Source organism: Ascaphus truei, chromosome 13 (assembly GCF_040206685.1).
Source record: "Ascaphus truei isolate aAscTru1 chromosome 13, aAscTru1.hap1, whole genome shotgun sequence".
Lineage (NCBI taxonomy): Eukaryota > Metazoa > Chordata > Amphibia > Anura > Ascaphidae > Ascaphus > Ascaphus truei.
In genome coordinates this window covers 18,214,501-18,233,129 of record NC_134495.1, presented here as the reverse complement: position 1 = coordinate 18,233,129, position 18,629 = coordinate 18,214,501, and the positions used below count along the sequence as shown (strand labels likewise).

Here is an 18,629-nt window from a genome sequence, read left to right as displayed (position 1 = left end):
TATGTTGCATTATACTATTTGTGATTAGATTTTATTTTTTATCACATATATTTGCTCCACCAATACCCTTACAATACTATACAACTAACAATGAGGACCTTGGTTATCTGATATCTTAGGTTACTATTCATTAATTGTTTTTAATCCCATTTTTATTTGTTTTATTTGCTTCCATGCATTCCCTCGTTGAGAGTGTTTTTTAATATCAATAAAGTTTTTTTGTTTTGAAATGTATACACCACGGGTCGCATGTGGTCTTGTTGCTTAGTTACACAATGCGTTTTGACCTCCTTGGTCACGTGTGAGTCGACGGAGTGACGTCAAGCGTTCTAACATCATGGAATAGGAAGCACTGGCTTTGGGTGTGCTTGTCTTTCACACAAGCCGTGCCCCTCCTACCCTTGCACGCAGTGACGTTTCGCCAGGTTACTAACTATGCGGCGTGGCTAAGAGACCTGACGGGCTTACATCACGGGTCAAGGGTCACGCACCCGCACCATGTGATGTACCCGGAAGTGTCTGTAACTGGCCCATGCGAACGGGTGGTAAGTATAAATTGCACTCTGTATGTCACTGTTGTATTCACCTTGATAAAGGACTGTAGAGGTCCGAAACGCGTTGGTGTGTTTTGTAACCTTTTCCTGATCCATTAAATAGCTTTATTTGGGAACGTACTCCTGTTTTTTCATTGCTGTTTTTACAGCTGGATATTAGTGCTTCGTTTTTTCTCCCTCCATCTTTGCCTGAAGATCTCTCTACTACGGATGCACACTCAACCCTGGGACACTGGATACATTTGGACTTACTGCTTATGGTGGATGAAGATTCCCAAGTGAGTTTATTCCATGCTGTCCATACTTATTGTGTCTGCTTAAAAAGGATGTTTCATCTACCGGTCACCTGCTGGTGTTATTGATTTTATCCTTACTGCTTTGCCTTGTGGGATATCATTATAACCGGGCTGCATCCTTTAAGACTTTATTACATTATGTATTTAGGGTTGTTTTCCATCTAAATCTATATTGCCTTACAACACAGATTGTCTTGAGAGCACCACACACATTTTTTTCTTTTTTTCTTTGTTCTTACATACATACACTACCTGATAAAAATTCTCCTTAACACCCATATTTTGAGGGAGAAGGATCACATCACTGTCCAAATCCAGCAGCATGAAAAAGACCTGCTAACTTGGAAATTGGGGAGGGGTGAGCTTAAACCCTTGGAGGGAGGGGCCACTAAACTCCAAACAGCTGAGACCAGCTGGAAAAGTTAATAAACACACAGAATCCCAGCAAGCTCTAGAAGCCCCAAAACATACCACAGAATATATGTGTGCGTGTGTGTGTGTGTGTGTGTGTGTGTGTGTGTGTGTGTGTATGTGTGTGTGTGTGTGTGTGTGTGTTTCAAAAGGAGTGCTACTGGGTGTGGCCAAATGTATACAACAAAAGATAGAAAAGCCTAAAGCTACATCCAATATGACAAAAATACCTACAGTATATATTCTCTTGAAAAAGGGTAATTTAGTTAAACCCTTTGGCCAAAGCATTATAAGCCTGCAAGCCACATCAAGGCATGACCAAATTTGCAGGTCCTAACACTACCTGATTAAAATTCTCATTAACCTCCATATTTAGAGGGAGAATGATCACATTTGATCTTTCCAAACCCAGCAGCATGAAAAAGACCTGCTAACTTGGAAAGTGGGGTGGAGTGAGCTTAAACCTTGGGTTGGACGGGCCACTAACCTCCAAACAGCTGAAACCAGCTGGAAAAGGTGAATAAAAACACAGAATCCCAGCAAGCTCCAGACACCCCAAAACATACCACATAATATATATATAAATGTATATAAGTGTCAAAAGGAGTGCTACTGGGCATGGCAAAATGTACACAAAAAAGACAGAAAATCCCAAAGCTACATCCAATATGACAAAAATACACAGTGAAATACCTACATATTCTCTTGAAAAGGGTCATGTAGTTAAACCCTTTGGCCAAAGCGTTATAAGCCTGCAAGCCACATCAAGGCATAACCAAATTTGCAGGTCCTAACACTACCTGATTAAAAGTCTCATTAACCCCCATATTTGGAAGGAGAATTATCACATTTGATCTGTCCAAACCCAGCAGCATGAAAAAGACCTGCTAACTTGGAAAGTGGGGACGAGTGAGCTCAAACCCTGGGGGGGGGGGGGGGTGTGGGAGGGAGTGAGGGGGGGGGGGGGGGTTCTAACATCCAAACAGCTGAGACCAGCTGGGAAAAGTTAATAAACACACAGTATCCCAGCAAGCTCCAGAAGCCCCAAAACCTACCACACACACACACACACACACACACACACACACACACACACACACACACACACACACACACACACACACACACACACACACACACACACACACACACACACACACACACACACACACACAATGGTCGGGAGGGCTCTAAATAATTTGTAGCATCAATGCTCCGCCTAAATATAGACTCCTAGAAGTATAGTGTATCTGGTAAAGTCTCCTATCTCCTATGATATAGCCTCGGTTTTTAGCAAATATACTGGTCAATAACATATATTGTATTTCGAGTTGAAACAATATGTCTGCTGGTGGGGCTTCCCTAATAATCAGATGTATTACTTATATAAATTCTAGATTTTAGATCCCTTCTTAGATGTGAGATATAGTTTATCCTTTGGCACTGAGTGGCACTCTTGGTGATAGTCAAGAGAAAAGGCTGTTAAATCAGAACAATTAGATTCTTCGGAGCAGGGACTCCCTTTCCTAAATGTTACTTTTATGTCTGAAAGCGCTTCTTCCCTTTGTGTTATTTGTATTATTTGTTATTTATATGATTATATCACGTGTATTACTGCTGTGAGGCGCTATGTACATTAATGGCGTTATATAAATAAAGACATACATACATACAGAACAGGGCTACACAATGTATTCAGAACTTCCCACTCATAAGCATAGGTTTATCTTTTCTTTTATACGTCACTGTATTTTAGAGCACACTGTTTGTTTTGTATTACGTTTTATTTTAACCATACCAAAAAATGTTTGAAGTTTTATTTACAAAGAATATATTGTTTCTCCGGTACTAGTGCACCACTAAGGGATTTCTTTTCTCAGTACACAAGTGAACTTTTTGTTGCTGTTCTCACAACTTCCCGGGTAGCAGAGACCTCTACATACAACTATCCCTCCAGGTCGAGTGAGGTTCCTCTATATCTGTTCTTTTAAATCCAGGTCGAAGAAAGGACCCAACAATGAATAGCAGAGGAACTGTGCCAGGTAACGAAGGTTTGGGGAGATTGGGGGGGAAGAAGCTAGACGTCACTGCAGTGGTGATTGGATTAGTAGGATTTACTAAAGAAGGAAGTGAGGGGGTTTGGGTATATTGTTACGTTCCCTCATCCTATAGTGCAGGGGTGCTCAACTCCAGTCCTGGGCTAAAGCTGGGATATCCTGAAAACCCGACCAGGGGGTGCTTGAGTACTGGAATTGAGCCCCCTGCTCTAGTGGATTTAGAAGAGGAATAAATTTACAAGAAGGCAACAAAGCAATGAATCTATATGAAACTAATTTTTATTTCCCTATAGTAAATAAAGAAACATCAAATGAACAGTTGATTATTTAAAGGCTTTGTTCCATAGTGTACTAATGTAAACAGTGAAACAAGGGTGAACAATACTAAATAATAACATGTCTAAGCAAACATCTGTGTGGCACATGGATCTACAAATCTAAATCAACATACACCCACTTCTCATATTTAACTGAAGTCTCCAAAATGTAAGCTAAAGGGGCTTATTCTGTAAGGAGTGATACGTGCAGATGACGGGCTATCGCAGGAAAGCACCATTAAAGTCAATTGTGTTTTCAGGCGATATCACATAATCTGCACTTATCGTGCCTTACAGAATAAGCCCCAAAGAGTTCACACACAGACACACACAGACACACACACACACACACACAGACAGACACACACACAGCCCCGATCCAGCCAATGACACGCCCCCTCCCTTCATAGCGACGCCCCCCGCTCCTGCTCTAAAATTATTGCAGGACAGCCGAATGCTCATGCTTGAAGAGTTGGTGATGTCACCACTCTCAAGCATGAGCGCGGTCAGCAGCAGCGGGGACTCAGCCTTAGACAGGTCTGCAACCCTGCTTTTCGCCATTATCACCTAGCATACAGTGCTCCACTGTAGCCAGGGATTCTGGGAAATGACATGCAAATGAGCACACAGTGCATATTATATATATATATACATTTTCTTCAAAAGATACATTTATAACAGGCTAAGAAAACACTAACAGATGTAGATAAATTAGCTTAAATCCAGTCTGCATTGCAACAATTTTTGGAACGAGTTAAGGACTAAAGGGCTTATTCAATAAACTTCTAAGAGGCAATGCCCACTTCTCCCTATTCAATGGTGAAGATGCAGGTGAAGCATCCACGAAACTAAATGGTTAAAGTCTCTGCGTTTGAAATGCAAATGACCATGCGGTCGAGCAGTGTACTCAAAATGAGCTATTCAAAAAGTTACAGAGTTTTTCAATATATAAATTGTTCAAGTATCACAACATCACTCATTTTGTTTACAGCTGCACAAAGGTTTGTGAATAAGAGAAAATATCTGTAAAAGTGTCTGCATCCACCTCTTTGGGCACTACTATTTCAGTAAAGGGGCCTCTATGGGTTAAATCTGTGGGCTCACTCAGGTTACTCCCCATTATTTGATGTAGGATGAGTATGCAGAAGGGATTGCCACTCCCTTGTATGTCTTGTTACCCGTGATGTAACTGTAGAGAGTATAGAGAGTATATATAGCTCCACCCTATATTCTAGAAGCAGGTTCCTAAGAGTTCTGAATGGGGTCCTCACTGTGAGTCCGGTAAATAAATTCATGTGTATAGCCAAGTGTGTTAAGATGTGTCGTATCAGCGTTTGTTGTTTTCAGTTAGTAACATGTCCATTAAGTAAGCGGCAGTAATAAAGGCTCTCAATTATTCTCACTATTGAAAAGGAGGAAGCATGCTTTTGGTAAGAAGTTCTCCTCATAGTATGTTTAAACCGGCTCAACCGAAAGGTTCCTTGGGCATTCCTGATCATATAGTTATGGAGGAGGTATGCAGTACACAGTAGCGCGTTGCTAAAGCAGAAGCCTAAGGCTATGACTATACCAGATGCCGCTGGACAGAAGCGCGATCTGGTGACGTTATCCTAACACTGCCGCCGAGCGACATCTTGAACATGCAGAGAAGACGGGAGAGGAGAGAAGCAGAGGAGACAGGAAGGCGTGGCTGTGAGCGGTTCGCCCTCATAGGCGGAACCGTTCACGTGATGCGACCGTTTCCTGGGTCAAACAAATTTTCATGTCTCTTCACCAGTCTAACGCTTTGCAGTTCAGCGCTGCACGGCCATCGCGATAGGTATGTTTGGTTTGATTGGATTCATGCTCTTTGTTTTTCAGTCACACGGCATTGCGCCACGTGCCGCTGGGCAATTTAGGTATAAGCATGGCCTAAAATGTATGCCATAAGGGCCCATTCGAGAGGTGGTGGCGCATTACTAATCCCATGCAAGACGCTGCCAATATTTCCCTTACTACAGGTAACAAGTTAAGTAACTCTCCAGTGTAGGCATGAGAGCTACCAGAGGATGAAGTCAAGAATTGTACTGTTTGCCACGAGTTTCTCTGAAGTAACCAGTATGTCAGTGTCTGTGAAGCATTAATTGATGGATTTTCAATAAAGGACTTTTTTGTTTATAAATGTTCCTGGGGGTCATCCTTGTTACATTCAAGCATCCTCGCCCAGCCTGCCCTTACCCAGCGGCCTGCAAAGGCCAAGAGACTGAGCACTGCCAATGCAGTGTCTTCTGATGTGACCTCTGTTAGAGCCGGTTAAGGAGGGCTACATGTCTATGTAAGAAAGTGAAAAATTCCCCAATGCCTTTCCACAACAAAGGAGCATTTTTTGTTTGTATATCCGGATTAGAGAAAGTCTCAAAAACCCAAGTGATTTAGAACGGCGCTAAACAACAACAGTGCGAGATCATAAATATGAAGTGAATAAATAAAACAGGGTGTAAGGTGAAATAGAAAAATTCTCGACCTTCAAAGGGAATTGTACAGATTCCCTTAAAGCAACAGTGAACATCCAGGGTAGGAAGGGAGCGGTGATTCAGGAACACCCCAAAAATAAAATGAACAAATGATGGTGCAGTAAAATCACAAATGTATGTTGAAGCAAAGAAACTTGGCTCATATAGATCGCCTACTTACAAAAAGCAGGTGAAGAATCAGCATTAACGGGGAACAAGGTGTGTAGGAACTCGGGAGGGCTCTCACTCAGGAGGGCTCTCACTCAGGGGGGCTCTCACTCAGGGGGGCTCTCACTCAGGATGATACTCATGGAAAAACACAGCAGAAAGGGACCATAGTGCAGACCAGCAAACTGTTTATCACAATAAAAAGGCTTAAGAAATGTACTCACAATGTGTACAGCAAGAACAGGCACATAAAATAGTTTTGAAGCAGTAAGTCTCACGTCGGGAGAGGTGGTGATCACATGTAGAGCTTCAACTTCGCATGCAGTAACCCCCGTTCCAGAGGTGAAGAGGCCACTGCGCCGTGTATCCGTTCCTTCTCCTGTCTAACCGGAAGCTGTCCAGCCCGTAACGGAAGTGATGTCAGACGCCGTCCAACGCGGTGTGACTGTGGGAGCTCTGAAGGAAGACGGCCTGATCACCACCTCTCCCGACGTGAGACTTACTGCTTCAAAACTATTTTATGTGCCTGTTCTTGCTGTACACATTGTGAGTACATTTCTTAAGCCTTTTGACTGTGATAAACCGTTTGCTGGTCTGCACTATGGTCTCTTTCTGCTGTGTTTTTCCATGAGTATCATCCTGAGTGAGAGCCATCCTGAGTTTCTACACACCTTGTTCCCCGTTAATGCTGATTCTTCACCTACTTGTTGTAAGTAGGCAATCTATATGAGCCAAGTTTCTTTGCTTCATCATACATTTGTGATTTTACTGCACCATCATTTGTTCATTTTATTTTTGGGGTGTTCCTGAATCATCGCTCCCTTCCTACCCTGGATGTTCTCGGATTAGAGAAAGAACATGAGTAAGTGAGACAGAATAGTGAGTGAGTGAGACCAGTTGAATTAATGAGAGTGAGAGAGAGAGAGAGTCAATGTGAGTGTGCATGAGATTTTATGTCTGACATGAGACCTTTCCTCCACAATTGAGAAAATATCACTGGTTTTATCCAAGATTTTATCCCTTGTTTGAACTCCCGGTTTTGTCACAACGTTATATCTGGTTTTATTGCTGTTCTTTTATCACTAGTTGTTATCACTCAAAAAAAAAATTCTGCATAATTCATTTTTATTAAGTGAAAAGTGTAAACATTTTTCAAAAGAAAAGCTTGAACGTTGGCTTATAAGACTTTACTGAGTTATTTATCAACATGTGACTGCAGTTGTATTAAAAGGAGGGGATTTTTATATTGATTTTACATTAATTGGTGCATCAAAGTTGTACCACATATAAGGCATCTGAGTCCACCAAATCTAATGTAATTATGCCAACATTTCCTCCCGGTGTGTAACCCACATTTTGTCCATTATCTTTTGTTATATGTTTTTAAAAATAAACTGGTTTATATCCCCATGTTGATTAAAGCACTGTTAGGTTTGGCTTACTTGCATTGACTTGGATTTGCCTCACCCCTTGGACTTTCTCAAACATGCCTCAATATGGCATACACAATAGTGAATACCATAGGTCTCTTGAACATGTTTTACATGGCAGGGGCCTGCTGGACACTGTGAGATACCAGCCTTTTGGTAACTCTCTTGAATGCCTCTTTCACCTCCTTGTTCCTTAGGCTGTATATTATGGGGTTTAGAGTGGGTGTAATCACAGCATAGAGAGCAGACACTATTTTGTCTTTCTCCAGCGAGATACTTGACTTAGGGCGAATGTAGATGAAAATGATTGCACCGTAATACATGGAAACAATGATGATGTGTGAGGCACAGGTGGAGAAGGCTTTGCGCTTGCCTTCAGCAGAACGTATCTTCATTATGGTGGAGATAATAAAGACGTAGGAAATGCAAGTGAGAAGGCAACAGGCCATACCGAGGATGACATCGGCAGTGAAGAACACAATCTCGTTCAAGTAGGTGTCTCCACAAGCCAACATCAGCAGGGGCATTATTTCGCAGAAGAAGTGGTTGATCTTGTTGTCATCACAATAGGGAAGTCGGAAGGTAAAATATGTGTGTGTCATGGAGTTGAGGCAGCCAAGGATCGAAATGACAATTGTCACATTGATACAGAGTCTCTGATTCATAATGGTAACATAGCGCAATGGTTTGCCAATTGCGATGTACCGGTCATAACCCATGATTGTAAGTAGTAGAAGCTCAATGCCCCCAAGCCATGTGAAGAAAAACATCTGGGCAGCACATCCATAATAGGAAATGGTCTTGGATCGAGACACATAGCTGTTTAGCATCCTGGGTATAGTAGTTGATGAGAAACAGATGTCAAGGAATGACAGGAGCCCCAGGAAATAATACATAGGGATGTTGAGACCTGGGTCAATACTGGTTAGGAGAAGGATGATTAGATTACCTATCAAAGTGACTATGTAAATGATAAGGAATATGATAAATAGCAGAGTCTCCAATTCTGGACGAGTGGACAACCCCAAGATAACGAATTCAGACACAAAGGAGACATTGGTCTTCATGCTGATGTGTCTTCAACTGTGTTTTAGAAGAAGCAAAAAGGTAAATGTTGGGAGGGAGAATTATTAAGTTAGTCATTTCACAAGGGTCAGTACTAACATAGATTCAACTAAGGCAATTTTCACAATGTTTAAATGTATCTACTGTATAAAATACATTAAACACAAAAAATACAGTAGAATGTTTTGATATTACTATATCACATTCTGGCACTATAACTTGTAGGTGGATTTACATTTTATACATACATTTTTTTTCCAAAATGAACTGTTTTTAATTGATTTCTAAGAATGACTAGTATATGTCTCCACTATATACTGTAAACTTTTTTGTACTGTAAATTTTGTGATAACTACAATTAGTGAATATTAAATGTGAAATACAATGTGATAAATATTATAAATTTATAACAAACAAAACTATCGATGTTTATCTTGTGTAAACAATGTTAAAGTTGTTTAGCAGCCTAGGGTCCCTAAAATAAATGCAACAGAAAAAATCCCTTAGCGCATAAACTTAGATAGACTAGTACCGTTAAATGAATTACAGTGTATCATTGTCACCGAGTTTCCTGAGAATAAAGCATGTATTCATGTATTTCATACAATTGACATTTATTAAAAAAACAAATAAAAACAAATTAAAACATCTATTTATAACTAAATCAATAATACAAAAGTGGATTTGGTGCCTATATATACTCACTAATGCAGATTATACTACTAACAAAAAGGATATATAACCATAATCTGATGTTCAACACAGGGTCCTTAGATCATCCAATGGAGATGGTAAATTGTGGTTACCGTGTGCATGAAAAGCAAAAAGAAAAAACATGCATAGTGTAATACTGCTTACAATAATACCTACTGTATACTAATTGAAACAAACATACACAATAGGAATCAAAAAGACAACTGGACAAACAACAAAATATTGTCGAAGCCTCACAAATAAATCAGGTGATATATTACTGAATAAAAAAATATATTTATTAAAACAATAAATCAAGACAGCTTAATTAAAACAAAAAGCCTACAAATCTCTCAGCTTCTTCAGGTGCAATTCCTATGTATTAGATGGAAAAAGATAGTAGGCAATGGATAGTGTTTGAGAGCATCACCCTCTATTATACATAACGAAGTGTGTTATATACAGCACCAAGTTAGATACATTTCTTCAATCAACAAATAGATCATTCTCCAAACAAATTGCTCCATATATAAGGAACATAAATCAAAATTCAATATACAGTATATACAATTTATAAGACTTTTTTTCCATCAATATTTGGAACTTGGAAATATACCAACTACAATATATCTTGTTTTCTTCTTTGGATATCCATAGTCCAACTTAAACATCTACCTTTAATTCTGGACATTAACATCCATGAAATATCCAAACAGAACATCAGCTGCACCTATAAATATTAGGTTCACCTATAAGCTTTATTGAGGTCAGGACATACCAATGTGTTATTTTTGATTTAGTGATCAATATGTTTTAATTTGTTTTTATTTGTTTTTTTTAAATAAATGTCAATTGTATGAAATACATGTTTTTTTCTCGGGAAACTCGGTGACCACGATATACTGCAATTTATTTAATGGTACTAGTCTATCTCAGTTTATGCGCTAAGTGATTTTATCTATTGCAGGTAAACTTAGTGATGTTCACAAACCATTGGGATTGCTAAGTAGATGCACAGTACAAGGGAGCAAGAGACAAACAGATCATTGACAGAAATAAATAATTATTTATCAGTTGTATCTCTAACATGGGAAACAGATTACTGGGCGTTGGTAGGATGTGTTCTTCATTAAAATAATATAATGACATTGTCAGCACATGACAAGCACACAATCCTTGCTTGTGATACTATACCTTATAATGGAGCAAGATATGATATATACATACGTGTAGTTGCAGAGCATCTTCCAAGGCAGCACTGGTTTCATCTACTGTATATTTGTTGATATGAAGACGAGATCTGGTGTTTAACATTTACATAAATCAACATCTCTGTATAAATTGTAGATCATTGCTTAATGATTTCTATCACCTCTTTCTCAGCAAAGGAAAAACAAAGCCGTAGTTAATGTAAATGAGCTTTCCCCATGTTATGAACTAGAGAGGTACAAACTGTGCACAAAGCACTTGCTAACGTTAAGGAGTTTTTTTCTCTCCTTAATTTGATTCCCTGCGAAACATTTTAACAAGCCACTAACTGGATACTGATGTCGCCAAATGAGTAAGCTCCCAGTGAAATGTCGCCAGAGACTGAGTGAAACGCTGTGTGACTTATTTATCTTCCCAGAATAAGTCTAGCGATTTTAAAGAATTTTGCAAATTAGCGTATTAATCAAAATTGTGATGCAAATTGACTAAATGCTTGACCAATCCCCTGCAAACTCAAAACAGAGACGCTGCAAAGGTATTCCAACCTCCACTGCGAAATGCTCAAAGAACTAGATTGGTCATCACTTGAGTCTAGGCGCAAACTTCATCTCTCCTGCCTTGCCTTCAAATACTTTCTGGCAAGCTACCCATCTATCTTAACAAGCTCCTCACCCCTACCACACGCAGCACTTATCATTTGAGATCAGACTCCAAAATACTGGTCATGGTCCCAAGGCTCAGCAAAGTATCCGGCCGCTCCTCCTTCTCTTACCGTGCACACCAAAACTGGAACAACCTACCGGAGACTCTCACTGCCACCACCAGTTTAAGTTCTTTCAAAACTAAGGCTGTCTCGCATTTTAATCTGGTCTGTAACTGTTTCATACGCCTATAATATATATTTTCCTTAACTGTGCATGCAATGTCTTGTATATAATGTATACCCTGTTTATTTATGTAACTGTACTTGTAACCATGTATTATTTGTCTAAACTCTATGCCCAGGACATACTTGAAAACGAAAGGTAACTCTCAATGTATTACTTCCAGGAAAAACATTTTATAAATAAATAAAATATGCCCACTTGTAAGGTTCAGTGACCCAAGTAAGTGACATCACGGTTCGGACCAAAATGAAGTTATTCAAAGTCAGAATTATACTTTATTAAAATCTATTACATCTATTATGTTCAGCAGCAACTAGGGTATCTTCTCTACCAGTGACAAGACTGGATGCTGATCTTGCTGCATATCCTGATATTGCTTCTTATCCTTCATATTCTTTCAGTGAAGTAATTAAGAATGGCAAAATAAGTCTGAAGATCTCACCTGATCCCATTTAATCTAAATGGAAAATCCTGCAGTTGCTATAAAATAAAACCATGCAGTTATGTAATAATTTTCACTAGTATTTCTAACAATTGTTTATAATTTAATACATTTGAGCAGCCTTCCCAGAAATCCTCAAAACAGCCTAATGACACACATCCTGGAATTATATTTTCTTTCATGCTTGAGATCATGTGCCCAAACCGAGCAAAGTAACACAGAATTGTTATCAAATTCACAGTACAGGCAACTTTTATAGATCAGCAGAAAAACATTTTTACATACAGTATAATTTTCTCTGAAACAGAGAAACAACTAATAGAGGATTTTACAATGAAGTGTAATGATGATGATGATCAGAAATGATAAGATAGAGAATAAGTGAGTCTCCGTTCATCCTACCTTGTGTGATTCCAAGCTCAAGATGCACATACGCAATGGTCTATTGTTCAGGGTACTGTATATATAAAAAGCTTCACAGACTCCTGAGATGCAAACCCTTCAGGAATTTAGGTTGGTGGGAGGAAATAACTCTGAGAGTAGAATTGTCAGTAATTTGTTATGGTCAGATAATGTCGTTAGTAAACACATTTTCACCTAAGGGACACATTGCCGTCACCATCCCAAGCCATTAAATAATTAATTCACCAGGATACAAAAAAGGCCCTTATACCTTCTTCTGATGCAAACATTGGACATAAATTCATTATCACTGAACTCTAGCCATGACGTTTTAATTATGCACACTGCAAGTATTACCAAATGACATCATTGTCCATCTCAAGACAATGACTTCATTACAGAACTCAAGGCAACATTTTGGAGTTAGAGTTGGCCTCTTGTGAAGTTTGATACAGCAGGGACTCCATGTAGTGGGGCTTTGAAATTGTTCTAGGATGAAGCAATAGCCCCCACCGAGTTGAACCATATAATGAAGCAACTTACAATGAGCTGTGTCAACATGAACCACATGGGCTCATTATCCCTTTATTTGTATGTACCTGTACACGTGTGACTTGAGCAATTGGCTACAATTAACTGCAATTGACTAGTAAAATGATATGTAAAATGACACACTTGCTTAAAGAAGCATACGAATAGCACTGTGAATATTCTCAAGGATGTCTTCTTTCTACCCCCTTTGTATCTAAAGCCCTCTCCCGCCTTAAACCTTTTTCACTGACTGCCCAACACCTCTGGAATGCCCTTCCCCTCAGTACCCGACTAGCACCCTCTCTATTCACCTTTAATACCCAAGTTAAGAATCAATTGCTTAAAGAAGCATATGAATAGCACTGTGGATATTCTGAACACATGATACATAAAGCTTGGCCCCCTGCAGACGCACTTACCAGAACTCCCTCCTACTGTCTCTGTACATTCTCCCTACCTACCAATTAGATTGTAAGCTCCTCGGGGCAGGGACTCCTCTTCCTTAATGTTATGTTTATGTCTAAAGCACTTATTCCCATGATCTGTTATTTATATTATCTGTTATTTATTTGATTACCACATGTATTACTACTGTGAAGCGCTATGTACATTAATGGCGCTATATAAATAAAGATATACAATACAATACAATATGTCAAATAGTATCTCTCTCTTTCTGTTTTTCTCAGATTCGATATAGTGAGAAACAAGTAACGTGTGGTTTATAATAAATGTGCTTTTATTAACTGTAATGGCAATTGATTAGTGGTGGATACATTTTTCCCAGGCCTACTAGAACTTAACGAATCCCCCTTTTTATTTCGTTTCGATCCAAAAGTCGCAACAAGTTCATTTAACGCTATAAAGTCAATGGGCATTTTTAAATAATTTAACTTTTGAAAGTTTGTTTGAACCTGCGGAGAAGCAAATCTCGACCGATTCACACTTCTAAATGTGATGCTTTGTTAACGGTGCATTATCCCTGCTGCGGGCGGCGCTTATAGTGCCGTTGCCAGCTACAGCGATGCGACGGCAACGGTGACATCACGCTGCGGTTGCTTTAAAAATAAAATTAACTTGACTTCCAGCGATCGCGACCAAGCCGCCGCTCAGTCATGTCGCTTCTACTATAAGCGCACGCGATGGTGGCAATACATTTGTTTTGCCGAGATGTTGCGTTGCTGTCGCCATTGCCGCCACTATAAGCGCAGCGCTACCCATCTCTCAGCCCCGCTACCCATCTCTAAGCGCCGCCACCCATCTCTCAGCACCGCCACCCATCTCTCAGCCCTGCCACTGATCTCTCAGCCCCGCTACCCATCTCTCAGCGCCGCCACCAATCTCTCAGCCCCGCTACCCATCTCTCAGTGCCGCCACCCATCTCTCAGCACCGCCACCCAACTCTCAGCACCGCCACCCATCTCTCTGCCCCGCTACCCATCTCTCAGCCCCGCTACCCATCTCTCAGTGCCGCCACCCATCTCTCAGCACCGCCACCCAACTCTCAGCACCGCCACCCATCTCTCTGCCCCGCTACCCATCTCTCAGCCCCGCTACCCTTCTCTCAGAGCCGCCACCCATCTCTCAGCACCACCACCCATCTCTCAGCCCTGCTACCCATCTCTCAGCGCCGCTACCCATCACTCAGCACCGCCACCCAACTCTCAGCACCGCCACCAATCTCTCAGCCCCGCTACCCATCTCTCAGTGCCGCCACCCATCTCTCAGCCCTGCCACTGATCTCTCAGCCCCGCTACCCATCTCTCAGCGCCGCCACCAATCTCTCAGCCCCGCTACCCTTCTCTCAGAGCCGCCACCCATCTCTCAGCACCACCACCCATCTCTCAGCCCTGCTACCCATCTCTCAGCGCCGCTACCCATCACTCAGCGCCGCCACCCATCTCTCAGCCCCGCCACCCATCTCTCAGTGCCGCCACCCATCTCTCAGCCCCGCAACCCATCTCTCAGCCCCGCCACCCATCTCTCAGCGCCGCCACCCATCTCTCAGCGCCGCCACCCATCTCCCATCTCTGTGTGGATGTTTATGTTTTGCATTTGTATTTCTATAGTTATTGCTAGAGGGAATCTTATTCATAGGCTCCCCCTTACTATTTAATTATTATTTTTATTTTGTCTTATCTTGTCCTATTGTTTTGTCTTTTTATTTGTGTGCACGTTTGTGACATATATACACTTTTATTTATTGTATTTATAAAATGTTTTACCAGGAAGTAATGCATTGAGTTACCTCTTGTTTTCAAGTATGTCCTGGGCACAGAGTTCTCATGACAAATACATGGTTACATTAAGTGAGCAGGGTTATACATTATATATAACTACATTGCACGCACAGTAGAAGATAATATATATTATAGGCGTATGTAACAGTTGCCGACCAGATTAAAATGTGAGACAGCTTTAGTCTTGAAAGAACTTAGACTGGTGGCGGCTGTGAGAGTCTCCGGTAGACTGTTCCAGTTGTGAGGTGCGCGGTAAGAGAAGGAGGAGCGGCCGTATACTTTGTTGAGCCTTGAGACCAGGAATAGTCTTCTTGTCTTATTTTAGATATTCTTTTCTGGTTCATATTGCTTGTTATGCCAGTCTCAACAGTACTGTTCAGCGTTTTGTTGTTGATTTTTCCTTCTTTTTTGGTCTTGTGTTTGTTTCTGTCCCTTTTTTCTTCAAAGGTAAGGGAAACGATGGGAAACACCATGTAATGAAAACAAATCTACATAGGGCAATAATGTTTGTACATACACTGGCGACACACTTTATTCGAGCTTGGCTAGTCCCACGAATTCGGGTATACCCGGGTGTATTGAGGTTTGTGACTGTTTTCTGCCCGAGTACATTGAGTTATTTTCCAAGCAGGGATTGAAGCATTTTATTCCCGCTGGCTGCAATACTGCACAGTATATATATATAAACTGCATTACAATTCATGAATTTATGCCATCTGGTAGACACGCGAAGCATTGCAGCCTATTAAATCCTAATCATTATCATTTAACAGATCAGCCGCCCATCAGCCAGGCATGAACCCAGGCTGGGAAGGCAAATGCAACGGGGCTTGTCAGAGGTTAGGAGTGGCGCATTCCAGGTATCTGCCAGGTACATACCGGGTATTTGCTCGAATAAAGTGTGTCGGTGCAGTATGTGGTGTCACGTGATCCAATAAATAATTTTTATGGGAGTCCCCTCTAGATCATTGTTTTTCACATTTTGCTGAATACGAGAAGTGCTCCACAGTTCTACCTGCCAGTACCTTTGATTCCTACCACAGCGGATTCTGCCCACCAAAGGACCTCCAGACGACTACAAGGATGGCTAATGGGCACTCTGGAAAATATGTGAGTTACCCCTTTGATACCACCTTTAGCTATGTGTTAGGCAGTGTCCCCGCTGGCGCTGACCGCGCTCATGCTTGAGAGCGGTGACGTCACCAATTCTAAGCATGAGCACCGGGTATCCTGTGTATTTTGTGATGGGGGGGGGCATTGGAGGCATGTTGAGCGCGCTTCAAACTCACTTTTTTGGTCTCCTCAAGCGACAAGCGTGCGCGCGCGCCGCGTGAGCGAGGACGTCAACATAAAGAGTACAAGAAGTAAAATTGGCGAGCACCGAGCGCACAACGCGCTCAGCACCAGCAGGGACACAGCCTTATACTCATTAATCATTATTATATGAGAGATGGTTAGTGTGCCATTGTTTGCACAACATACACTATATTTTTTTGAAAGGAGGTTCTGGACATTATGTTATCCATTCATACGTTTCACATATAACTTTTTGTTGTTTCTGAGCACCAGATTCCTTGGACACTGTTCTGACTTCCGGGTTGGACGGCTGGGGTGGGCTCCAACCCTCCCGCCGCGGCCGCCACACCATTGTTCCCTGCAGCGCTCTGCTAAAGGCTGCAGCCACCACCATCCTCCTCCTCCTGAAAATACAGGACATTTAAGTGTCCTGACATAAGTTTCAGGGACAACGGGACAGGGAGCTGAAAAAAAAGATAATGACACATGTAAAGGGCTCCTGGCAGCTCTACCCAGTTTTTAACCATGTGCAAGGCACATGAAAGGGGAGTGCATGCAAAATGGTGTGACACATTATAGAGGGAGAAAGGGGGTGGCCCGGTATTAAAGGGGTTGCACCCCATTTGGCCATCCCCTGACCTCACCAGGGAGACAAGGGGTTAACTGGGCTGCGGTCTAGAAATGTGGTTTAACCCTTGTTATAGCATGAAAACGTATATTCCCCTGTCCCCATGCTTTATTATTATATCTTTTTATATCCGTGTCTGCATCACACACACACTGGGATCCATCCGGGAGGGCAAGGGTTAATAGTTCTTTAGTGATTATAGCCCTTTGTGTAATTTTCCCGCCTTTTCAGGCACCATTTTGCAGAGTCCCATAGGACGCCATTAGAGCTCAATGCATTTCAATGGCGGATCTTGCGGTTTTGGACCTGTTTCCCTCGAAGACCAGAAGGTGGCATCCGAGAGGAGGAGCGGCGGTTTCCCATTGTAAGTCAATGGGCTCATTGACTTCAATGGAGATTCCTCGACGGCGCTTTCCAGGAACGAGTTGGCTGCCGTCCAAACCGCAAAACCGCAAAGCGGATACTTTTTCTGAAAAGGAGCTTTCATCACTGATTAGTCAAGTTCAACGTTAAGTGGCGTAGGAATCTACAGTTCTAGGGCACCCAGAAATAAAATTCTTTTTGCCTCTAGTTCCTAGGCCTCCCCCCATTCGACCACCATCGGTCCCCAAATCCTGGACCCCCGAGAAGGGTCGTGCCGAGAGAGAGGGTCGCGCCATAGGTTCCAATGGCGGCGGCAGAAACAGCTCAGGAATTTGACTAAGTCCGAAAAGCTACAAACCATGAATCCATACCTCTGGTTCCGGAGAGTCCCGAGGGCCAGGGTTTGGGGTTCCTGTAGGCACTGCTCTGGCATGGCTGCCAGAATCATCATTGACTCTCTTGGACCAACCTGATGGAGTATGGACCCCCTTGAAAGTTCTGGAATTCTCCCATAGACTTCAACGGCGGCCAATTTCCATTGACCGGCTATGGCGGAGAAACCCCATAGACTTCAACAGCGGCTATGCCCCATTGAAAGTCTATGGCGGTGGATTCCCATAGCCACCAACGGCAGCAGTTTGCCATTGAAAGTCTATGGCGGCGGAGCCCGTTGTTTTCAATGGGGATTTAGTGAAAACCGTGATTTCATTTACAGCGGAGTTTTTTTGTATTAAAATAGGAAACAGGTTAAGTGGTATTTGTGTAACTCCGGTTCTAAAAGTCGTAGCGGGCTAAAAATCGGACCATATGGTGTCCCAGTTCCGGCATTGAGATCTGGTTAGTTTGGACCCGCTGGACCTAACAGAACCGGATATTTTAATATGTTTGTATTTGACCTGTAATACTGTATCCCAAGGCAGGGATAAAACCCAGAGGAAATTCCTTTGCATACAAGGAAGCATATGGTCAGAGAGGCAACCCAATGTCTAGGACCTAAGTACTGTTCAAAGGGTTTTGCCACCCTCACTGTTTACCTGAGGGCGGAGACGACTCAAACCAGAGCAGTCTGTGAGTGTCATATTTTACACCTTCCAACAAAGGGTATCCTGCCAGAAATTCCATTTGGTAGACTGGCTGGCATTCCGATG

The 18,629-nt window shown here is 41.8% G+C and overlaps 1 protein-coding gene across 1 annotated transcript; it reads right to left on the bottom strand.

Moving 5' to 3' along the window:
* Nucleotides 1-7,835: 7,835 nt before the first annotated feature.
* LOC142464567 (olfactory receptor 5V1-like) lies at nt 7,836-8,792 on the bottom strand. Its single transcript, XM_075567937.1, has one exon. The coding sequence runs from the start codon at nt 8,790-8,792 to the stop codon at nt 7,836-7,838; it is 957 nt and encodes a 318-aa protein (XP_075424052.1).
* Between the last annotated feature and the right edge of the window lie 9,837 nt (nt 8,793-18,629).